At 37.6% G+C, this 25,844-nt stretch overlaps 1 protein-coding gene across 3 annotated transcripts in view; it reads right to left on the bottom strand.

Moving 5' to 3' along the window:
* Positions 1 to 25,844, bottom strand: part of Pign (phosphatidylinositol glycan anchor biosynthesis class N) — a 105,988-nt gene that overhangs the window by 60,857 nt on the left and 19,287 nt on the right. For all 3 annotated transcript variants that reach the window (XM_055601354.1, XM_055601364.1, XM_055601371.1), the window contains exons 11-13: positions 25,066 to 25,125; positions 22,851 to 22,943; positions 22,195 to 22,250 (exon numbers count right to left, since the gene is read on the bottom strand). In XM_055601354.1, the coding sequence (XP_055457329.1) occupies positions 22,195 to 22,250; positions 22,851 to 22,943; positions 25,066 to 25,125 (209 nt within the window). The remainder of the gene's footprint in view (positions 1 to 22,194; positions 22,251 to 22,850; positions 22,944 to 25,065; positions 25,126 to 25,844) is intronic.

Raw genomic sequence — 25,844 nt, 5'->3', positions numbered from 1 at the left:
CTATCTATCTATCTATCTATCTATCTATCTATCTATCTATCTATCTAATCTATTCATTCATTTATTTATTACATATACAGTGCCTGCAACCCAGAAAAGGGCATCAGATCTCATTATAGATGGTTGTGAGCCACCATGTGGTTGCTGGGAATTGAACTCAGGACCTCAGAAAGCGCAGACAGTGCTCCTAACCTCTGAGCCATCTCTCCAGCCCCCTCTTGTTTTGTATTCTTATTTGAAAATAGACAGTAAAAATTAAGAAAAAAGAAAACAAAACCAAATAAAAATGAAAAAGAAAGGAAACATTAGGTTAAACTTTACCATGGCTGGCTATGGTTACTTAGTTTTCTTGACCCCATCAAACACAAAGCCTTGGACATGATAAGCAAGTGTCCCACTGATGAGCTATACCCTGATCTCTGACTCAAGTTTCCAACACCAACTACATTTATGAAATCTATATAAAGTGTTATAGTCAATAAAAAATGATGTTGGGCTATATATTATTTATTATTTTTTTGCCCTATCATTATTATAATAGTATTATCTAACCTGCTATCACACCTGTTAGATTTTATAAAATATTTCAATCTACGCTATTTCAACAACCTTACCATTTACCTCTTAGCCCCCATCCAATGCCATCCTCTTTAACCATCCTCATCTGAGCTCTCTTCCACCAATAGCCTTATAAATTCCTGCTTTTATTCTTTATCCGGGCCTTTAGATGCCATTACTGGAGTCCTTCCTCCAAGTCCACATGGTTTCTTCTCCACACTAACACACTGTGGCATCCTTCATCCTCCTCTCTTCTCATCTGTCTCTCCCATGATTCTCCTGTCCTCTAAAGCATGGGAACCTTAGCCACGCCTACCCTATCTGTCTTGCCCAGGTATAGGCTGTTTAATCAGCCAATCACAAATATTTACACAATGTGGATAGGTGTACCCAGGTGGTAACCAGCATCAATACATGAGCATCAGACCAACCCCAACAATAAACCATCATTCTAAACACATTTAATTAATAGACCACTGACTTCCATTGCTAAGCCTTCCTGTGTGTGTACTAGACACGAAGACTGGTTAGCAGGAAAACTCATGAGTGCACTTTTATGCCTGATCCAAACAGGGTCTAAGAATCTCTATTATAGAAGTGTTCTGGAAGAGTTTAACCAACAATGGGAGTCAAAACGAATCTATTCATCATTTTTGCACAACAATGTATTCAGAAAATAATAAAAAATATAGAACCCAAAACTATGTAAACCCAAAAGCATTATTTACATTCTAGAATAAAGGAAATATTATCAGAACAATTGCCTTTATGAAATGAATATGCTTAAATGCAAATTTGAATATACACTGCTTAACTAAATCTACGTCCCTAAAGTAAGTATCATCATTCCCAACAATACACAAAAGGTTACTAAAAGCTACTGGAAGTTGAGTGATGTATGACAAAGACTATGATAATTATATATGGTTCAAACGTCCTATCACTTGTCTTCTTCCCAGCTGGTGGTTCCTCACCTCTAATGAGACTTAGCTCTGATGAGAACTCAATCTTTTATGTAACCTGAGATGGGACAGTCTGAAATTTATTTGAGAGCCTTCTCTAGAAAATGCACAAAATCCCAAATCTTGTATGATTTTCCAGAAAATTCCTGAACAACAAAAGACAGCCTATAAACTTTCTTGCATTCTACAAGAAACCCTGATTAAGAATCTGTGTTGAATTGATAAATGGGATCCATGAAGCTGAAAAGCTTCTGTAAAGCAAAGGACATAGTCACCAAAACAAAACGACAGCCTACAGACTGGGTAAGGATCTTCACCAACCCTGTATCTGACAGAGGGCTGATATCCAGAATATATAAAGAACTAAAGAAGTTAAAAAGCAGTAAATCAAGCAATCCAATTAAAAAAATGGGGTACAGAGCTAAACAGAGAATTCTCAGTAGAGGAATACAGAATGGCAAAGAAATACTTAAAGAAATGCTCAATGTCCTTAGCCATCAGAGAAATGCAAATCAAAACATCCCTGAGATTTCACCTGACACCCATAAGAATGGCTAAGATTAAAAAAAAAAAAAACTCAAGTGACAACACATGCTGGAGAGGTTGTGGAGAAAGGGGAACCCTCCTCCTTTGCTGGTAGGAATGCAAACTTGTACAACCACTTTGTAAATCAATCTGGTGCTTTCTCAGACAATTAGGAATAGTGCTTCCTCAGCTATACCACTCCTAGGCATATAACCAAAAGAGGATCAAGTACACAATAAGGACATTTGCTTAACCATGTTTGTAGCAGCTTTATTCGTAACTGCCAGAACCTGGAAACAACCCAGATGTCCCTCAGTTGAGGAATGGATACAGAAATTGTGGTACTTTTACACAATGGAATATTACTCAGCAATTAAAAACAAGGAAATCATGAAATTTGCAGGCAAATGGTGGGACCTAGAAACGATCATCCTGAGTGAGGTATCCCAAAAGCAGAAAGACACACATGGTATATACTCACTTATATAGACCTATAAGATAGGATAAATATACTGAAATCTATACACCTGAAGAAGATAAACAAGAAAGAGGACCCAGGGTACGATGATCAATCCTCACTTAGAAAGACAAATGGGATGGACACTGGATGTAGGAGCAAACAAGTAACTGGACAGGAGCCTACCACAGAGGGCCTCTGAAAGACTCTACCTAGCAGTGTATTAAAGCAGATATTAAGACTCATAACCAAACCTCTGGCAGAATGCAGGGAATCAAAAAAAAAAAAGGGGGGGGGGAGGAGTTAATATGATGTGGAGAGGACAGGAGTTCCACAAGGACCAAATATATCTGGGCACAGGGGTCTTTTATGAGACTGTTTCTCCAAACAAGGACCATGTATGGATGCAACCTAGAGCCCCTGCTCAGATGTAGCCCTTGGTAGCTCAGTGTCCAAGTGGGTACCCTAATAAGGGGAATAGGGATTGTTTCTGACATGAACTTGATGGCGGGCTCTTTGACCCCCCACCCCCACCACCACCAGGGAGAAGCAGCCTTGCTAGGCCACAGAGGAAGACTTTGCAGCCAGTCCTGAAGACACCTGATAAACCAGTATCAGACGTAAGGGGAGGAGGTTCTCCCCTATCAGTGGACTTGGAAAGGGGCAGGGAGGAGATGACGGTGGGAGGGTGGGATTGGGAGGGAAAGAGGGAGTAGGATACAGCAGGGATACAAAGTTAACAAACTGTAACTAATATTAAAAAATAAAAATAAAAATAAAAAGAATCTGTGCTGAGGGGATGAAGAGATGACTCAGTTGTTAAGAGCACTTCCTGCTCTTCCAGAGAGCAACTGCCTGTAACCACAATTCTGGACATCCAATACCTCTGGCCACACACACACACACACACACACAGAGAGAGAGAGAGAGAGAGAGAGAGAGAGAGATGCACACTATGTGTAATTACAACTACTACAAATAAACTTAAACAGAAAAACAACCTGATCTGATTCTATCATCTCCCAGCTCTTTCAACTGAGGAGAACCAAATCAAGGCTCTTGTGTTTCTGAATGGAGGACTGACCATCCTCCAAGCCCAGTCCTCCAGAGAATTTACTTAGATTTGTAAAGAAAAGTCATCAAGAAGCAAGAATACAAAGAAAGTGAAAAGTTACTTCAAAATGTTGATTTGGTCCCTTTTTCTATCACCAAACATTTGAGATGCTTTCCTGGAAGCTTTAGAAACTGAATTACTAAGCCAAGGCTATTTCTGTTAAGGGCTAAATGTAAACTGAATTTGCCAAATAAAATCCTTATACCTGACCTCTCTCTTGCTCTGCCCTACTCTGGTCATGAATACAAGCTGCATCCTCCAATTCCTTGCAACTGATAATGCTTCTTTATCTACACTCCATAGACTACTATTATTACTCTTAATTCCTCATGATCCCAGACACAGACACACACACACACACACACACACACACAGAGTGTCCACTTGTCATTTGTCATCTATATTGCATTCACATCTGAGCCCTTGTCTGTAAAGATCTTTATATATATGCCCCAAACCACATATTTCCTCACAGCATTGCCACTTTACTGTGGCAATAATCAGTTTATTCCCATTCAATTACATTTTAAACTCATGTGGACCAAGATAATATCTGTATTTCCATTAATTTTCACAATAATACTTAGCAAAGTTCTAAGCACAAAATGAATCAATAAGCCTTAATGGACAAAAATTCTATCAAAGAGCTTATTGTAGTAGCACATGCTTATAGCTCTTGAGGGCAAAAGTAAAAAGAAGGTCAGATTTGGGGCCAGCTTAGGCTTCAGAGCAGGTTTCAGCCAATGAGTGAGATTCAGGCACTTTTTGTTTGTTTGTTTGTTTTATTGATAAAGCTATCAAAAGGCTGTAGGCCTAAAAGTAGAAAAAGTGATATAGTAATATTGTCATTCTAAAAACATTAAAAATTCGCTAAACAAAGTAAAAAGACAAAAATTAAGAATGAGAAAAACATTTTGAAGGAAAGGTATTTGGTCTTCATTACAGTACATTAGGAACACCCAAGTAAGGAAACAGGAGCCAGAGAATGACAACATATGTTTAGACATATCAGAAGTTTGTGGCAAATCTGTGACATGGTGCATCTGTATCGTCAACATGACGGTATTTGGCATCACCAAAGACAGTGGCTCTCAACTCCTTTGTGTAGTACATATCAGATATCCTACATGTCAGGTATTTACATGATTCATAACAGCAAAAAATTACAGTTATGAAGTAGCAATGAAATAATTTTATGGGTTAGGATCACAACAAAATGAGGAACTGCATTTAAGGGTCAAAGATTTAGGAAGGTTGAGAACCGCTGTTCTAAAGCATTACTCTTCTGGGTGTTTCCAGAGAGTATTAACTGAGGGGGAAGATCTTTCCTCAGACTAAGTGGTACCTTCCAATGTATGTCAGAGACATAAGAAAAGAAGCACTCTTTGCTTCTTACTTCTCAGGAAGTGTGTCTGCTGCTGCTGCCACCATCCTCCATTCCGTCAAGCTCCAGCTTCTACATACACCAGCAACTCTGCAGGGTGTTTCCACGCCTTCTTTAAGGACTGGATGCTGAGACATCCAGTTTGATGGATTAAGCAGATAAGGGATCTCTCTATCTCTCCACAGTGTAGACTGATACTGTTGGAACTACCCAGTCCACATCCGGTAAGCCAGTCTATCAAACTGTGTTTAATAGTAAATGCATTCTCCCAGTTCTGTTCCTTTAGAGCTCTGTACTTCAGATACTATGGGATTCATCAAAACCTCACTGTGGCACCATGACAACAAAGGCTCATATTAGAATTTACTTTTCCTTTTAATTTTCCAACAAATTAGGAAGTAATTAAAATAATTTTCTTGTTATCATGCATTTTAAATATAAAATACAAATTATAAGATACAATATGTTCATATAAAAAGGTAAACAAAATAAAAACGAACCAGCTGAAAGGGTTTGGATAGGAGACTTAAGAATGCTTTAGGTAAATTCAAACAAATGTGAAAAATCTGTTAAGAATAAACATGAACACTTCTTGACATTACACAAAATGGAAAGAATTTTTAAAAACAGGATTCAATTCTATCATTTTATTTCCTATTGAAAAAAGAATCTAAAGAAGCACAGTAAAAAAGTTAACTAGGTTGGGAAGACTAAGATTTTTGTTATCATATTTATACTTTTTAAGATATCTTTATACAAAATATCATAATTAAAGTAATTTGCTAGTAAGTGGAATATATATACACACACGTATTATGTACATATGCCATATATAGAAAGACACAACAAATGCAACTTTCTCTAGAAAAGAGGACTAAGATTGGAACACAGAGCAGAAAAAGCAACACTTTTATCATTGCTTCTATAATCCAAAATGTGTACATGTGTTATTTTTTTTTAACATTTTACTAATAAGGTTTAATAAAATCCTTAAAATGTTGAAATTTAACCATAGCTTCAAGCTGTCAGTGAATTTGGGAATATCAGTATGGCCACCAGAAACAAAGTGTGGTAAATTATAAATTAAACTAAAAATCAGTTCGAGAGCACAAAAACAATCAAATACTAAAAGACTACGAGTTCAGAGAGATAGAAACCAAAGAAATAATAGAACTTTTTACGAGTGTAACTCTTAAAACATGCAATATTTTTATGTTTGGGACATGGCAAGAAGCTGAGAATTTAATGTACAGTTACTGCCAGAGGATATAGCACAATCTGGGGAGGCCTTCAGTGATCTTAGGAAACCAGAATGACAAAAAATCAAAATTTGTGGCTGCAAATGTAGCCTGGATATCTTTAATCATGGATTATTAAAACAATGTAAATGACTTGTTTTTGACATTTATTTGTTTGTATTTTATATGTACAGGTGTTTTGCCTCCATGTATGGATGTTCAACTGTGTGTGCAGCGTGTGTAGTACACACAAGAGGCCAGAAGAGGGGGTCAGATTTACTGGAATCAGTTAGAGATGGCTGTAAGCTGCTGCTGAGAATTGAATCCAGGTCCTATGGAAAAATCTTCCTCCTCCTCCTCCTTTTCCTCCTCCTCCCCCTCTTCTTCTTCTCTTCTCCCCCTGCCCCCCAAGACAGGGTTTCTTTGTATAGCCTTGGCTGTCCTGGAACTCACTCTATAGAGCAGGCTGGCCTCAAACTCACAAAGGTCCACCTGCCTCTGCCTCTCAAATGCTGGAATTAAAGGTGTGCACCACCACCGCTGCTGCCACCACCACCACCACAGCCACCCAGCAGGCAGTTCTCTTAAGCACTGAGCCATCTCTCCAAGCCCAAGAATGACTTAAACTATTCTAAAACAAATTCTGAGGTAGTTTCAAGAAAAAGAAACTTTTCTAAGAAACAGTACATACCATACAATATGATATGATACAATTGGGAGAATACATGTAAAGAAACAAAAGTCCTGAGGACAAGGAGGAACATTTGCAGAGACTGGAGAGAAGTGGCTTAAGAGCTAGGTCCGTGAGAAGCACATGAGCTTCACCAATGTTAAGATGAATATTCAAAGTGAGAACCAATGTTCATAATCACCAGGGAGGAAAGATCTAGGTAAGAAACCAAATGCTCAAGGGGGGGCCTCAGTGAGGCTACACAACCACAACAGAAACAAACTAGAGGCCAGCAGCAGCTTGGAGTTGGTACACAGCCTCTAGTCAGCTATCACTCTTTTTACCTGTCTAAACATAAAGTCCTAATCGGGGGCTTCTAAACCTAGGCTCAACCGAACTAAAACAGGAAAACCAAACTCATAAATGATACAGTGGCTGGTACTATAAAGAAGTATTCAGTTTGCAATAACTCATTAAGCAATGGTCTTACTGTCAAGGTCTGCACAAATGTACCTTCTCTGAAAGGCTACTGTGTTAATGGCTCAGTTTCATACAGTATCTCTATGAAGAAGTGACTGAATCTTGAGTGTACTAATTTTATCAATGGACTAAGCCATTGATAAGTTCATGAGTGAACAGGCAATAAGGAGGTAGACCCTAGTTAGACAAAGTAGGCCACTGGAATTGTGCTTTTAGAATATTTTTATCCCCAGTTTTTTCTCCTTAGTCATTCTTTTGTCCAACACCGTCCTCCCCTTACCTCTATTATTCCCTCCTTCCCCTTTTCTTTCCAGGCTACCAAGAGATAAGTGTCTTTACTCCACCATGCTAGCCAGCCATGAGTTGAACTCTCTAAAACTGTGAGCTAAAAGGAATCCTTCTTCGCCTAAGTTGTTTATCTCTGATACTCTGTCACAGTGACAAAAAGGCTGAATGACTTTGAAACGTATGTGGAAGACAGAGGAAATGGAAATGTTATATACTTTTTGATGTGAACTACTACAGTGATTATTTTGAGTTAAAGACAAACAAAAACCAGAAAAATATCTATCCTGTCAGATATGGTGATGCATTCAGGAGGCATATCTCTGTGAGTTTAAGGCCAACCTGGTCTACATCGTGAGTTCTAGACCAACCAGACTAAACAGTAAGACCCTGTCTAAAACAATGGATTACTATCCTGTTTCATAAAAACAGATGAAATTGTCATGAGAAAAATATCCTGTTTCCCTACTCCAGAAGGAAAGTGTGTTCCTTCCCCCACCTCCCACTTCTACAATGTACTATCACAACCAGAAAAAGCATTATTCTGATCAAGAATGACAAGCTGAGGACAGGGAAATGTATGCAAAACACCTCATTAGATGAATCCTTATCCCTCTAAATACTTCTCCACCAAATTAACTATTGTAGCTCAGCCTCAAGTCCTTGTCAATTTCATAATTTACTATTCTTTGTCAAATTCAGTATAAAACTCAATTTAATATTCAGGCCCAAGAAGACAACCTTAAAAAATGGAGGCAAACTTTTTTTTTTTTTTTTGCTTCCCCTATAGAACATATATTGGCACAATCGTTTTAGAAAACTGAAAGTATAAAACAACACACACACAATGATCCAACAAATTATCTCATGTGTACATGTATACATCAAAACTACTAGTACATAGTGGAATGTACTGGTAATCCTAGAATTCAACTGACAGGAGGGTCCTTGGTTTTAGGTTAGTCTGTGATACAAAGCAAGCTCCATACCAAATTGAGATTACATAGCAAACAATGACTTAAAGAAAAAAAAAAACAACAAACAATAAAAAAAAACATACTACATGTAACTGATAAAACTAGATATACTGCAAATGTTTATCAATAATGATAGTTCACACATCCTGGATAGCAGGATGAAAAACACCAAAGCATGGTGTTGATCCACTATCAAACATAGTGGATGTTGGAATATAACAGTGGGGAAAGGAAGCTGGCACAAATGAGAATGTCGGTTTGAGGTCTTCTATGTGAAGTTCTGTACAGGACAGTAGCACTCAGAGTTAAGAGTCAATGCTGATTTCAAGACGGGTAAAAGGAGACTGGCAGCACCATAATTCTCTGTCTTTTCTTTTAATTTAAATAACTGTATTTGAACTGGCTCTCAGTTCTGTATTTGAACAGTCTCAGTTCTGGAAGCAATACTCTTTCAAGGTGTATATATTTTGTAAGAAATACAGCCATGAGTTGTGTACTTTTATGTGCATATATTAAACTTATTTTTTTAATTTTATCAACTTTCAAGCATGTAAGACAGAGGAAGGAGTGGACCTGGAAGAAAAAAGCCAGTAAGATACTCTCTATGACACACTACATATGGATGAAACTCAACACAGATATGACTGAAAGCACAGTTGGAAGGCCAGGGGTATTTCTGGGGAGAAAGAAAGAGATAAGTTACATAGGACCACGGTCCACTGTACCAAAACCTCCTCGGAAATTGCCCATCTAGCCATAAAGGTCAAAGGAGCCATTTCAAGCCTCATTCTGGCAAGGTTTCCAAGCATCCTACTTCATTCTGAACACCAAAAGGTGCAGCCTAATTGGATGCTTCCTTGCTACCCTGGGAGGGTAATACAAACTTATTATTCATGGCCCCACCCCCAGGGCTGTAAATTGAGCCCAGGGCCTCGTGCATCACCACCATCTTTTTACTTTTTTGTTCTGAAATAGGCCTCACTGAGTTGCTGTCTTTGAACTCACTCTGCAGCTCTGGGACACTTTCAACTATTATTACAGGCCTGTGCCGCTGAGCTCAGTTGGTCACAACTTTTTGGAAGGAATTCTATTTTTTTAATGGATGTCTAGAAAAAATTCCTAGACTATGCATGCAATTTAAATTCTACTTAACTTCTTTAATGTATTATTTTTATTTCAACAAACATTTCTTTCACAATACTTTTAAAGTCCAGTAACATGTTTTTATCACTTTCTTGATAAGAAATACACCTACTTAGCACTTCCTTGCCTGTAGGTTGACAGCACAAAGCAGTGATAAAATCTAGAGGGGATTTAGATCCCCTCTAGATCTATTAAAGGCAAGGAATAAAGGCAAGATCAATTAAAGGAGTGAATATCAACTTTCCTTAAGCAAACACTAGAGCAGATACACAATTTAACACAGAGAAAAGAAGATGTTCTCAGATATTAATATGGAGGAGAAAGACCTTGAGCAACCATTCTGATTTTTGGAAGTTGTCATCATTAGCCTAATGGTTTATCTTCATTATTAACTTGGTTGAATTTGGAATCATCTAGGAGACTTGAGTGTATCTGTGAGGCCATCAGACAGAGAGACAGAGAGGAAAGGAAGAAGGGAGGGAGAGTGAGAGTGAGAGAGGAAGGGATGAAGAGGGAAAGGGAAAGAGAGAACTGAGGAGAGAAGACTCCATCCTTGAATGTGGCAGTGCCTTTACTGTTATATAGGCTAGGGGCCTGAGCAGGATTTTAAAAAAGAAAAAAAAAAAAAAAACAGAGAAAGCCAGATGAGTAGCTCCCTCTTTTTCTCTGTTCCCGGCCTGCCATGATATGAACTATTCTATTCTGCTCTACCACATCCCCCACATCATGATGGATTGAACCCTCTTACACCATGAGGCAAAATAAATCTTTCCTTCCGTAAATTGTTTCTGTCAGGTATTTTTGTCACAGTGACAGCAAAAGTAACTAAAACACTTGGTAGAAGAATTTTCAGAGACTCAAGTTTTCATTTTAAAAAGTCGATTGAATGTTGGCCCTTAAGAGTTTAGACAATGATAGAGATTATATCAAGTTTATTATATTTCTACCTTTTCTGGAATACACAAGTTTCAGGTTTAACACAGCTTACTGATAAGTTATGTTTAAAATCTCTAGAGGACTTACAGAATTATTTAGTTCCCAGGCCTTTAGAAAGAATGAGACAAATGAGTTAGCTGCATACTCTGCAATCCCAGCAGTTTTTAAACTGAAGCAAGAAAAACAGAAGTTTCATGTTAGCATGGACTGTACAGTGAGATCTGCTACAAAAACAGGAGAAGGGGGAGGAAAGAGGAGAAAGAAGGGTGAAAAGAAGATAGGAAAGAGAACAGGGAGAAGGGAAAGGAAAAGACAGGAAAAGAAAGAAGAGTTAAGTAAGAGAAGGAAGTAAAGAAAGAAGAATGAGAGGGAAGGAGGAGGAAGAGGAGAAGAGGAGGAGGAGGGAGAGCAACAGCAAATGACAGAAATGACCACTCTTCTTTTTTTTTGTGATACTCATGCTAGAAGGTAAGCACAGTACCTCGTGCAGACTGGGCAAGAACTCTTCTATTTGGGTTACATCCCAACCTATAATGCACATGTCTGATGACTATTAAAAGACTCTAGTAGAGAAAGAAGTTAAATCCTTAACAAGTGATAGGATGAGAAAAAATGCACTGCTTGATGAAGAAAAGAGACACCAGTACCGAGAAGTGGAACCAAACCTTCTTGGAAGAATGTGAAAGTACATCCAAATTCAATGGCTAAAAAGCCTTCCAGGAAGCATTTGCATTTATACTAGAAACCTAACTGAGTTTCCAGATCACAGTGAAAAGAGTTCGAAAGAGTTGGAAAACTGAGCGATGTTAAAGAGTACTGCCCATAGAGTTCAATTCTGCTTCAGGTTCAAAATAAGAATCTGAGAGCAAGTTGGGTTAGCAGGAAATATGATAGCCTAAATAAAGTTGATATATTAGTTTTAGATATTAAAGGGGGTCCTCTAAATAGTGAGAGACAACTAAAACTAAATGTTTGGTTCCTACATTAGAGTAAAAGTTGGTAAAGTGAGACCTCAGATAAAAGTGGTTTTCTGAATGTAGACAGTAAGGAAAGGCAAAAGGGCTGGAGAGGAACTGCTGTCTGCTTCACATTCAATGCATCACATCTTATAGATCAGAATGCTGGATGAGGTTAAGCCAAGACTCTTACAACTTTTAAAATACTTTTGTCATGAACTAATCATGAAGCCTAACATAAAGAGTTTTGTAGGGGCTTTCCAAGATAGCAGCACCCAGCCCTTACTGTGACTACAGATTAGTCTAGTCTAGCTTAGGCTAGTAACTTGGCAACTAACTCCAAAATGGTCACCCTGCAGACGACTGCCAGATCCAAGGGTCTCACACAGTCCTAGGCTCCCAGCACCTAGCCTCTTCCATCTACTTGAACATGACTCTAGAAACATAGGGCTCCAGCATCTGGACCCCAGACTCCTCCTGTCTACCTGAAGATAACTCTTGGATAGCAGGGAAGGGGCACAGCCTCCAGTCCATGGTTCTACTAGTCCCCCTATGACAACTGCCTGGATGATAGGAGCATCCAGGGTCCCTGTTCCAAGATGGTAGCACCAAGTGGAGTCTGAGGACCAGTAGTGCAGAATCCACAGGGTAACCAAGCCACCTCCACTGACTCTGAAATGCCAATGCCCGCTGGTCTTCCCCAGAGAGAAAAGAGGACCCTAGTGGCCAGACACACACTGTACCACCCTCAGACCTCCCAGCTACCCATGCCATTGTGAAGACCACTTCAGATTCCAGAAACAGCCTACTATTCACTGCTTTACCAGCTGTCCTGAGAAGACCCACAGGACCTTATAGGATCACATGGGTTAGAAACCCACACCCTAGCTCCCTGCCTATAGGTCCAACTGGGAGACAACCAGCAAAGCAGAGCCATCGGCTACATGAGGAGATCCAAGACCCCATCCAAGACCTAGGGCTCCTCCTGCATGCCCAAGAAGCCCAGCAGGTTCTAGGAACAACTGCCAATGCCAGGAAAAACCAGATGGGAAAAGGCCAGAGTAAGAAATAAGAAAAATAGAAAAACAACAACAACAACAGGGCAATACGGCAGTAAGCTCTGGATATCCTAATACAGCTGAAACACGAGAAAACAACCTTAAATCTATGCTTATGAAGCTGGTAGAGGCCTTTAAAGAGGAAACAAATCCCTCAAAGAAATACAGGAAAATACAATCAAACAAATAGAGGCCTTTAAAGAGGAAACAAATAAATCACTTAAAGAAATACAGGAAAACACACTCAAACTGGTAAAGAAAATAAATAAAACTGTTCAAGATCTGAAAATGGAAATGGACTCAATAGAGAAAACACAAACCACGGAAATCCTGGAGATGGATAACTTAGGGAAGAAAACAGGAACCACAGAGGTAAGCATCACCAACAGAATAAAAGAGACAGAGGAGGGAATCTTAGGTGTAGAAGATATAATGGAAGAAATCAACATATCTGTCAAAGAAAATATTAAATCAAAAAACTCCTTGACATAAAACATCCAAAAATCAAGGACAACATGAAAAGATGAAACAGGAATAACAGGAATAGAAGAAAGAGAAGATTCCTGGCTCCAAGGACCAGAAAAATATTTTCAATAAAATCAGAGAATTATCCAACATAAAAAAGAGATGCCTTGAAAGATACAAGAGACTCACAGAACACCAAATAGATTAGACCAGAAAAAAAATTCATTCTGCCACATAATAATCAAAATACTAAATGTACAGAACAAAGAAAAAACATTAAAAGCTGCAAGGGAAAAAGGCCAAGTCACATATAAAGGTAGACCTATCAGAATCAAAATGAGGAAGAGGAAGAAGAGGAGGAAGAATAAGAGGAGAAAGGAGAAGGAAGAGGAGGAGGACAAAAAGGAAGAAGAAGAGGAGGAGGAGAAGGAAGGAAGAGAAAGAACTGCTATTACTGCTGCTGCTACTGCATTACTCCAAGTTTTTCATCTCAAGGAATCAGTATATAACTCAAATACCAATAGCCTCGTGAGTAACACGAGGCTATTCACAGCAGCCAAGTTATGGGATCAACCTAAGTGCTAGCAACAACTGATTGACTTACATATAAAATGTGTTACATTCACAAAACGGAGGGTTATTAAGTCATGAGAACGAAAACAGAGGAAGCTTAAGAATACGTTAAATGCTGTAAGTCGACTCAGAAAGACAAACATTATGTTTTCTATGATATGTGGATCTAACCAGTGAGATGGTTTAGCATGATTACATTTGTTACCCAGCCTGACAACCTGAGTTCCAGCCTCCAAATCCACATGGTACAAGGAAGGAACCGACTTGTACAGACTGTCCTCTGATCTCCCCATACTTGTCCTTCAGTGTGTGTATATACAAACACAAACACACACACACAAATTTTAAAGATGAAAGAACTTGCTGGAGAGCTGATTCAGTGGTTATGAGCATTTGCTGCTCTTCCAGGGACCTAATTTCCATACCCACATTATGTAGTTCAGAACTCCACCTATAACTACAGCTTCAAGGATCTGATGCCACCTTCTAGACTCTGGGTACCTGCACTTTCATATACACATACCCACACACAGATAGACACATGTACACCAAACTTTTCTTTAAAGTCTTAAAAAAAAATAAAGATATGAAAGTTAGAGGGGGCTAGCTGAATGACAATGTAATACCCTACTCAGGAGGTAGAGGCAGGATAGGAGTTGGAAGGCAGTCTGGGCTACAAAGGGAGATCCTGTATTAAAAAATAAAAAAAGAGGAGAGAACAGGGGTCCACAGGTGCTCCATGTTGATTGTCACTGTCTCACATTCCTCCCAGAGCTAAGAACAAAGCCTCTTCTGACAACACCTTATCATATTGAATTAGTCACTATAAGTTTTCATCTATTAGAGAATTTGAAGCTCTACAAGAGTTCTTCTAAAAACAGTGTGCACTCGTGCTATTTTGATCAGTTCTTAGTACACTGTGCAGTCGGTTTCTGTTCTCATTGGTTGGTTGTTTTGCTATATTTCTATATATTCCCACAGGGCTTTGACTCCAAGGGCTGGTACTATCTACTTATTTTCCAGAATACAGTACAGGATCTGGCACAAAGCAGACAAACCAGTAATGCCAGTTAGGTGTTCATGTAGTTAAAAAGCACTGCGGACTATTTCTTGGCAATGGCTAAACCGATGACAAATGTGAGCTCTCACTCTCTGCTGGGAGTCACACTGCGTACGCCAAGACCTTGCACTGAATTCCTACCCGTGGTGCTCAGGAGAGTACTCTTATTTGCAAATAGTCTTTGAAAACGGGTACAGCTTAGATGTTGAGTGTTTCCCCAAAGGCCCATGTGTTACAAGTTTGGTCCTTGGCCTCACACGACTAGAAAGTGGTAAAGATTTTCAAGGGCCTAGGCCAGGGATGATGGCACAGATCTGCAATCAGACCTCTGGAGGCAGAGACAAGGGGGATCAGGAACACAAGGCTATCTTTGGCTATAGTTCAAAGGCTGTCTGGGCTATATGAGAGACTGTCGCCAAACAAAAATAACAAAAAGGTAAGGCATCGTGGGAGGCTTTAGATCATTGAGCAAGCGCCCTTAAAGGAACTTAAAGGGTTCTTAAGATCCTTAAAGGATTGCAGTCACTTTAAACTCACCAGCCATTCTGCAAGCAGCTTGATCTACCCATACTCCCTGCCAGTCTATATACTTCCTCACCACAGGCCAAATGGAGCTGCACGGTCATGGAGTGAAATCTCTGAAATCTCCAAAGCCATGAGCCAAAATAAAACCTTCTCTTTTTAAGCTGGTATAGGTTAGAACTTGTGTTACTGCCATGGAAAGCCAGTTCATGTTAACATGAACTAATACTAGCTTGAAATAACCCTGATTCCAACGACTGCTACCCTAACAGGAAAGGTAAATATGCACAGGCCCCAAAATAATGTGAGAACAGTCTGGAGCAATACCTCTACATCTAGGGGTGCAGGAAGCTTAGGAGGCAAGGAAGTATTCCTTCCCTACAGACTCTGGAGGGAGCAGAGTCTTGACAACATCTCGATTTTAAAAATAGTCTTCAGGGGCTGGAGAAATGTCTCAGAGGTTAAGAACACTGGCTGTTCTTCCAAAGGTGCTGAGTTCAATTCCAAGCAAGCACACAGTGGCTCATAATCGTCTGTAATGAGATCTGGTGCCCTCTTCTGGCCTGCAATCACACATGTAGGCAGAGTACTGTATAAATAAGTAAGTCTTAAAAAATAAAAAAATAGTCTCTAGAACTAACTTTAATTGTGTCAAACCAGCCAGGCTGTCATAGTGTGATAAACCTCTCATGGCATGCCAAAATTCAGGAGCTTAGAAAGGAAATATGAGGCCCTTCCACTGTCCATTTCCCCTGCATACCAAGAAGAAACTAACAACCTGCCCAGACAGCCATCTTAAAGGAAAATTTCCTTTACTGACTACATCTTTTAACGAAAACGTCATTTTAATCGAATCTATGACTGTCAAGGCTAGCCTTGTTACACAGTAAGTTCTTGGACAGGGCTATAAAATAAGACCCTGTCTCAAAAAACATCATCAATAACAAAAGACTATACACCAACATGTTATGCTTATAAGAAATAGATACTCTAAACAGTCCACATTTGTCTCCTAAAAGTGTAATTTTTAGGAGTTAAATAATTTCAGTTATTTGAGCACTGTAAAAAAAAAAAAAAAAGAAAAAGAAAGAAAGTGCATTTTAGGATTATCAACAATGCTGTCCATTCTTTAGGGTGTAGTAGTATTCCACCTGAAGGAGGACAAGGCATTTCACGTGTTTCTTTTTATTAGTTAATTTAATTACTCACTTTCTTCAAAATTTTATTACAAAAATACTTCACTTGTAAATAGCGATAATCCAATATATTATAACAGCTATTCATTCCTTTTCAGAATATCAATCTAGATAGACGGGGAAACATCTTGTGAAAATAAGAGCAGAAAGAAAGGGAAAAATTATTTGTGGGCCCAGTTTCTTTCTTTAACATGACCAGCGGTGCAAAATCACACCATCATTCATGTATAACTTATAAAAGCTGTGTTTAAAAAAACTGACTTCAGTTTTAATGAGGACATGGTGTAGCTTATAAATAATTAGTAAATCATATTGGTAACACAAAGAAAGGCTCCTCTCAAAACCAGTATATCATGTGATCTGAGTAAAGGATTTCCACGTGTGGACCCGAGGAAGCAAATACATGAAAACAAAGCAATACTGACCATGTCAGAGGGAAATACATTGAAAGTTTTTAGATAAAATTTACGTTTAAAGACTTTTCACAATAAGTTTAAAAATAAAAGAGCATTCTAGACGTTTGTTCTCTAGGTGCACAGCTCCTGCCCAGTTGCACTTTCTCCACTAGCCTCTTAATAGAACCCTTTTTTCTCATTTCATGACATTATTTTCCTTTCAAATTTTGAGGATTTTTGTTGTTTGTTTGTTTTGGTTATCCTGTGTACCAGGCTGAGCTTGGACTGGCAGCAAGCTTCTTGCACATCCTCAGCACTGGATCACAGACCTGCACTGTAACGCCCAGAAAAACTGAACACTTTGGAAGTAAATGGAACGTTTCTAATCACTCTTAATCATGTAGTGCCACCTGCTGGTCAGGCTTCAACATACCATCAGCATCCACAGCACCCAGTGTTTAGGTTTTTGTTTATTCCTTCTATTTGTCGAAAGGAATATTTCACAACTCTTTTTCCCCAGAAATATTTAAAACTAAACATGGAACTACTTATTTTGGATAAAACAGAACATGCAATTACAGTAAGAACTTACTGGACCCTAAAAAATTATGTAGGGGGCTAGAGAGATGGCTCAGGGGTTAAGAGCACTGTCTAGTCTTCTGAAGGTCCTGAGTTCAATTCCCAGCAAAAACACATGGTGGCTCATAACCATATACAATGAGATCTCTTTGGTGTGTATGCAGGCAGAATACTGTATAAATAATAAATCTTTTAAAAATATGTGTAAAATACATATAGGACCTCAGCAATCTTATTTTTCCTGTTTTAAAACCTCTGCTATTCCACTATACCAAGAATCATTTTACCAAGAATTATTTCGTGATAGCTATGCAGAAATAAATTATTAGATGAAAACTTGGTGATGCTGTGAAATCTAATTTTTAAGTACAATTACAAAGATTATGAAAATCTCAGATGTCAATACTGAAGAAACGACTTCACTTCCATAAAGAACATAATGTGTAAGCAACATAATTCTCAGGGCCAAAAGAAAATAGGAAGGAAAGACATCCTCAGCCAATAGTTTGGACAAGGGTCTGGATCATTTCACTAAAAGGATGCATCACCTCAACCTGCCCTCATCTTTTATGTTTATAAGCCAATATTTCTTTTATTTGTCCTATAAGACATTGACAGTCTATGTATAAAGTGATTAAAAGGAAGCACATGATATGGATGTAGAACATTTATTAAATTCAATAAATAAAAATAAAAATGTATATTGCACTTGGGTCCTGGTTATCAACGCTCTTCTGAATATACTGAACAGTAAATGCCAGGCTAACACATATAGTCACTGCTCTCAAATACAAATATTTTTCAAAATATCTCAAGGCAGGAATAAAGTTTTAATGCATAAAAATAAAGATTATTTAAAAATATAATTTTTTATGTCATGTGCAACTGCCCAAATAACAGAAAAATCACATTCAGTTTAGCATTATTCCTGATTCTTGTATCTTCCAATTTCATTAATAAATTCTCACTATAATACTAACTAATATCTTCATGATACTACTAAGTAGGCATGTATATTTTTCATGCTTTTCCTCTGCAGTCACAGTATTATTACATACTTTTAAGATTAATTATATAATGTATCAAAGTTATGCACTTACTTTTTTCACTCAGATTTCAAACTTTCTTGTGTAAGTACATATGGACTTACCTCACTTTCCTTACACTGCCATAACTGGCTCACAATACAAACAACCCTATTGTTATCTAACCTTCCTCCTATTGATAAATATTTGCTTCCATTTCTCGCTACCTATAATTTCTCTACTTATGTCAGAAAACATTGTCACAAGCAAGCCTTTAGGCACAAAATCTGGGACTATGTACTTTGAACTAGCACTACGAAGTAGTCATGAGTACAGGAGGCTGTAGAGTCACTCTGTCTGCTCTCAAGATAGGATTAGAATAGGGGTTAGATATCTCAGGTAAGTCATTTTGTTGTGCCTCAACTTCTTTACCATAAAGTAGGGAAAGTAACAGTAAGGGCTTCAGAGGATTAGGGAATAATCCTTTTTTAAATAAATGTAAAAACATAAAACAATACTTAATGACTAGTAAATGTTCAATAAATATGAGGTGGATATTCTTTTCATAACAACCATCTATGTATTCTCTTCTATGAATTTTTGGGAATAATTTTCCATTCATTAAGGTATATATTTTATTGTTGTATAAAATGTTTTGTGTGTTGAGGAGTATATGGAATGGTAAAGGTGAGGCACTGAGGTCAATTTCTTTTTCTTTTTCTTTTTTTTTTTCTTTTTTCTTTTTTTTTTTTTTGACAAGGTCTTTCACTGGAAGACCTCTCAAAGACACCTGGCCAGCAAGTCCCAGAAATCTGCCTGTATCCAACCCCACAGTGCTGACAGTATAAACACACACTGTCCAACTGTCCTTTTGTACTTTTTTAACATAGGTTCTGGAAATCAAACTCAGAGCCTCATATTTGAACAGTAAGGACTCTATTGCCTGATCTATTTTCCCTGACTTGATGTATCAAATGCTTGTTACATAGTCTATGAATATTTTCTCCAGATCTGAAAATAATTTAATCTTTATGGTTTATTTTATCTAAAACAACATTTAGTTTTGATATAATCATGCTGTCTTTTTCTTATTAATGTTATTTTTTGTTTCATTTTAGATTTTACACTTTTTCTTTAAAAAAAAAACATTCTATTTCTATTGTAGGATATTTGTGAACCCCAAAATTATGAACTGAAAAACACTCTTTCTCATTTGGTATGATTAAGCCCTATAATACACCTTTAATCCAAAAACTTTATTGTAAACAGGTGATTATGGTGTGATTCACTCAGCCCTAGAACACACCTGTAATCCAAGAGCTTTCTGTACACAGGATTTAATAATATTAACCCTGGGTCAAGAGGCAGAGCAAGAAACCAGCTGACAGGAATTAAAGAGTAGGAGAGACTTTGAGTTGAGGGCTATTTAAGACAGTGTGGAGAAGAAGAGCGAGCTTTTAGTTTAAGCTCTGGCTTTAGCTTTGGCCTCAACTCCTCAGCTCCCTTGCTTTTTCAGCTTTGAGCTAGCAAGCCTTTGGTCTTGGGTTTTTTGGACTTTTCCTCCTGGGCTGTCAATTGAGCTGGTGAGCCTTTTGAGTTTTTTCAATCTGGACCTGAGATGAGAAGGAAGATCAGCTGAGTACTTTTTCTGCCTTCTGAGCTAGCAGGTTTTCACCCAGCATCTGACTCCTGAGTCTTTATTAGTAAAATAGAATAGTTAGGATTTTCATTTTTGTCTATAACAACATATTTCATTTTTAATCAATGTGGAATTTAATTTACAGCTAAAGTAAGGTGGAGGATCTGGCCACATTTTTTCCAGTGCAAAAATAATATGTTTTGTTCTGAAATGCTATCTGTAATCAAAATAATATCACACAGTTATCAATCTCTTTATGTACTACCAAGTCGGTCTGAGTAATTATGTGCTATATATGTACCAATACTGCTTTGTAAGTAGCTTTAGAATGCATTTACTGTCTAGTAAGGAAAATCTCTTTATCTTGTTATTCCTCAGTATTAGTTAAGCTAGTTTTGAAATTTTTCTCTATCTAAAGTTTGAGAAACATCGTCTCAAAAAATGTTTAGCCAAATAGGTTTGGAGACAGGTCTCATCGTTTTGCTCCAAGACAGAGAAGCAATATGGGGACGGCCAACCCCACCTTGCACCAAGCAATGTCTCTAAATACAGACAGTTAACCATCAGGCAGGAGCTGAGCGTCAAAGTAATGCTTAGCATTAGACACTAAGTGGAAGAAGGTAAAAAGTATGCACACATCCTTAAAGAAGACTCTATTCTTGACTAGCCTTTCTAGAGGCAGGTCCAACCTTCAGAATCCCCTGCCTAGGGAATGCTGCCATCCCAGTGAGGGATGTTCCTACCCTAATTAAAATGTTCAAGTTAATATCCCACAGAAATGCCCACTGAGCTAGCTAATCCCTCATTAAAAATCTCTTCCCAGCTGATTCTAGATAGTGTCAAGATAACAATTAAAACTAATCAATACAGTGTTCAGTCAATAACTATTTCTTGTAAATGAGGTACTATATATTCACACAAAACACTTAAATACATACATGCTGCTATCCATATTCACAGCCATTGTTAAATTTGTGTTATCTGTGGGCCAAGCTTAACCAATTGCTCATTATCCTAAAACAAAGTGGCCAGTGAAGTCTGAAGACCTGCCAGTCTAAAAATACTCACTTGCTGAAAGCATATCTCCTTGAAAAATAAAGTAAGAAACAGTCAAGATCCATATGTATATACGTATGTGTATGTATATATGTATGCACTTATGTATATATACACATATACACACAGAAAACAAGCATACTACCACATTACTTAAACCTTTCTGGCTTATATAATACACTAGTATTATATAACTTGGCAAAAGTAATTCCAGTGAGGTGATGATGATGATAATTCCAATGAAATAATTTAATTACATTCCTAAACGCCTATAGTCTAAATTTTTTTTTTTAATCAGAAGTAAAACCCTTTTTAATGCAAATCTCCAAGAAGCCAAGAAAACCTGCTGAGCCCACACATGTGGTCAGCCATAAACAGTAAAATCTAGGATTCAGATCTGTCCTTTCCTTGTTCAGGAAAAATAGATCTTCTCTGAGATCTGAAACAAAGAAATTTGGTGGCCATCTGTTCAAGGTGGCTCTCATATTTGCCCACAGGTGGGAGCCAATGTTTTTCCAAATATCTCACTTGGCCTTTCCTTGTCACTCTCTATACTCTCCCCAGAGCCTTCTACATATTGAATCGCTTCTATCAACATCTTCCCAATGATGGCTCCACAATCTTCCAATATCTACCCAGATCTGATATCTAAGCCCCTATGTCTAACTGATGAGCTGACATCTTCATATGGAAGCTGAGCTAACCTTCGACCACTTTCCTCTGTAAATCATTACAGTACCACAGCCCCATTTCCTCGTCCAGACACTCAGGTGTACAATGCTAGGCGCATTAGCAAAAGTAACACAGAAGAGGACTTCAGTTTGGCATCTGCTCTACTACACACAAAAACGACAATGTTTATGTATAAAATCTATCTCACTGGCATCAAACTCAAGTGAAATTTTTTCCCTCAAGTTAAAAAAAAAATATTTAAGACTTACTTAAACGGTGTAAACAAGAATGGTAAAGTAACTTCTTTTTTCTGAGTCATCTTCACCTGAGAAAGAAGGATGAAAATTCTTATTATATTTAAATGAGGAAAAGTAATGAATTTCATTCTGAAATATAAATATCAATTAAAATGGCTCTTCATGGATGATTGGCTTTTATGGAAGGAAATAAAATTGTGTGCTATTGTATTGTTTCATAAATATTTAAAGAAAAATTAAATATACTATCTCAGTAAGTTGAGAATTAAGTACATCAATCTTGCAAAAATAGTGTACTATAATGTAATTACAGCAATTCTTCCTTAACTATTTGAAAATAAAGACAGACAAATTTTCAGTTACAGAATCATGTCTGTAATGCTGTGATCTCTAATCTACTTTTTGGGGCATATTCCAATAAATGAGGACTTGACTTGCAGTCTTTATAAGTATATACGGCAATCTTACAGCAAGTGACACTACTCAAAAACAATTCTATACCTTCTAATTGGCCCATAAAACCGTACTTCAGAAATAAAAGCTTTATAATAGCAAATATTCAAGTCCCAAGATACAAAGTTATAGGAAATTATTCATTAAAATATAAAACATAAAATCAAAAATTTTACTTAACATATTTAAAAAATATAGTATAGTTAATTTCTTACCTTGAACTGTTCAAGAACCTGTACTGCATTGGTAAGCATGCTCTCTGCTTTGAAAAGACCAGTGTTGTTAAGATAATCCACAGGAAGTGTTCCCTAAAAAAACAAAACAATGCAAGTATTAACAAAGACTGTGGTGTTCTGATCGTAAAACAAGCACAACTCTGTGAACCTAACACTCTGGAGGCCAAGGTGGAGGATAGAAAGTTCCTGACCAGCCTGAGCTAGAGTAGGATTCTGTTTCAATGAGAAAACAAGAAGCTAGAGAGATAACTGAGGAATGAAGAACACTAGATATGGACCTGGAGAGGTGGCTGGGTGGCTCGGTGCTTAAGAACACTGGCTGCCCTTCTAAAGGACCAGAGTTCAATTCACAGCACCCACTTGGGGCTAATGACCATGTGTAAACTCCAGTTCCAGGGGCTCTGACAGCCTCTCTGGATTCTGAGAGCATCAGGCACTCATGTGCTGCACAGACACACAGGCAAGTACTAAACTGCACATTCATAACATTTAGAAACTAAGAAGAGTGCTTGCTGCTCAGTGGTTAAAGGCATTTGTTACTCTTTCAGAGGATGAGGACTCAAATGCCTGAACAGGTGCACACATGTGGCACACACACAAGTTATAATTAAAACAGAAAAAAGACAAAAATAGAAAATAAATTACTGGATTAAATGGAAAAATTTAAAAATCAGAACTAAAAATTACTTTCTCACAAAGCAGAAATAATGAATTTAATAAAGAAATGAGACAAATTAAAACAATTAAAATCTAAGACTGGCAGAGTACTGCCATGGTTTGTACCTTCAGTGTTCCCTAAAGGTACATGAGTAAAAACTTGCTCCCCAACCTGCTGCTACTGGACCCTAGTAGAAGAGTGAGGAGGTAAGACCTAATGAAAAGTGACAGAAACTTTAGTGGGTAGTCATTTGGGTCACTAGGAACACACCCTCTTAAAGACCATGGCATCTTCATCTTTTTGTTTTTTTGTCACAAGGCAAGAAGTTTTGGGTTTGGTCTGCCACAATGTGTCACCACAGACTGAAACATTTAATGCTGTGAGCCAAAAATAAACATTTTTTGTTGCTGTTTGTAAGAGGATTATGTGAGAACTTTGTTACAGTGGTGGAAAGCTGACTAATAGAACTATCTTGGGCATATTCTTGCATGCTCAGTGAATTAAGTATGCTATATACAAAGAATAATCACTGTAATGGCCACAGTTATAATTACTTTTTTTTAAGATAAGGATATTCTATTCATTTTAGGAATAAAATTACAACATACACACAGGCAATCAGGATATTATTATTTAAAGTTCTGAGTTATATTCCATTTTTAACATAAATTTGACTTTGAAAACCTAGAAAGTATTACTGGTTGTAACCAATATTTTAAATTTTCTTAGTTTGTGTTTTGACTTTCACCATTTGGATACCCAACCCACCCCACTCCACCCCTTTTTTTGTTTTATTTTGAAGACACAGTTTCTCTGTCTATTTCCTATCTGTCCTAGAACTCACTTTCTAGACCAGGCTGGCTTCAAACTCACAGAGATCTAACTGTCTCCACCTGCAGAGTGCTGAGATTGAAGGTGCGCACCCCCTCCACCGTGCTCAAATCCATTCTTAGCAGCATTCCTACTTCCTGCTTAGGGCCTTCCCCTCCAAATAAAACATGCTGGAACTGTAAGGATAGGAGCTGTCCTCCTCTGTGGAAGGGTAGGGAACACCCAAGCCAGACAATCTGGATTTTGCTCTTGAGTGTCCGAGAGCAGCAAGTACAAGTATAATTTTGTTCTCCTCTAAGGTTGGGGCATTGAGCAACACTGCCATGCCAGGGCAGCCCTCCTGGATCCTGTTGATTTCCAAACATGATTTTTAAGCATATATGTGATCTAGCAAACAATATCTTTTCCAATACTTCTTCTTTAAAAGAAGTCAGTTTCTGTTGCTTGTAATAAAAAAATTATTTACATGTATATACATCACTTGTTACTAGAATCGATAAAGATCATGTATTTTTAAAGAAATAAAATATTTAAAGGCAAGCTTTCTTCCATGTTATATGCATATACTCAGTTATGAAGTACTACCTATTTAGATATAGATATGCAAGAAGGAATACAGTTTTAAATATAGCTAAAGACTATACAGAGGCACATAAAAAGTAACTTCTATTTTTATATGAAGCAGTAGTAAGTGTTTCTCTTTACCACCGAATTAAGAGGAAAGGGAACGCCAATAAGGGATGTCATCAGTGGTGCAATATCAGCCTGGAAATAAAAAAAAGTTCAATTCTAGTAAGTACATTTGCAAACACCAGCAAATTGCATCCTCTCATACAACTATATTTGAACTATCACCACATGTATTACTCTCAAAAATCTTTAAGCATTTATATATGTTTTACATAGCAATGCCTTTAAATGGCATCGGCTAGAAATTCATGAAACTATGAAAAATTAATTTGAAAAGTAACCATTAAAGGTTATCAATACAAAACAAAATTTAAAAAAAAGCAAAAATCACTTGCCTTATTAGCTGAGTACTTGACAGTTTTGTATTAAGTTTTTAGTATCATGTGAAAGAATGCTTTGATAGTCATAAATGAAAAGCAGCAGATTTTATCTGAAGAAATATACACAGCAGTAAAGAAGTAAGCTCATTGGAAAGAAGTCTGGACAACCAATGAAGAAAGAAGAGAGCCCAAATGGAATTGTGGCTATTTCTTTTCCAATTCCACTTTCTCAGAGAGTTGTTTCTGTTGCTGTTGTTATTCTCTGTCTCACTACCCAGTCCTCAGCCTTTTGAAACTGCTTTGACCTATTACCTTTCAGAGACTAATCTCCAAAAAATAGCTAACGACCTCTATTCTTCTAAATTTAACTGGCTGTGTTTATATTAATCCTCAAAATTTGTCAAGTAGTAAAATATTTGTAAGTTGGATGAGACAGTTTCAAATCCTGGTTTGCTAACTCTGAAAACTTCAGCA

This window comes from Psammomys obesus, unplaced genomic scaffold, assembly GCF_907164565.1.
Source record: "Psammomys obesus unplaced genomic scaffold, mPsaObe1.curated_primary_1811, whole genome shotgun sequence".
Lineage (NCBI taxonomy): Eukaryota > Metazoa > Chordata > Mammalia > Rodentia > Muridae > Psammomys > Psammomys obesus.
Note: the sequence above shows the minus strand (reverse complement) of the source record. Positions and strands in the feature narration are given on the sequence as shown.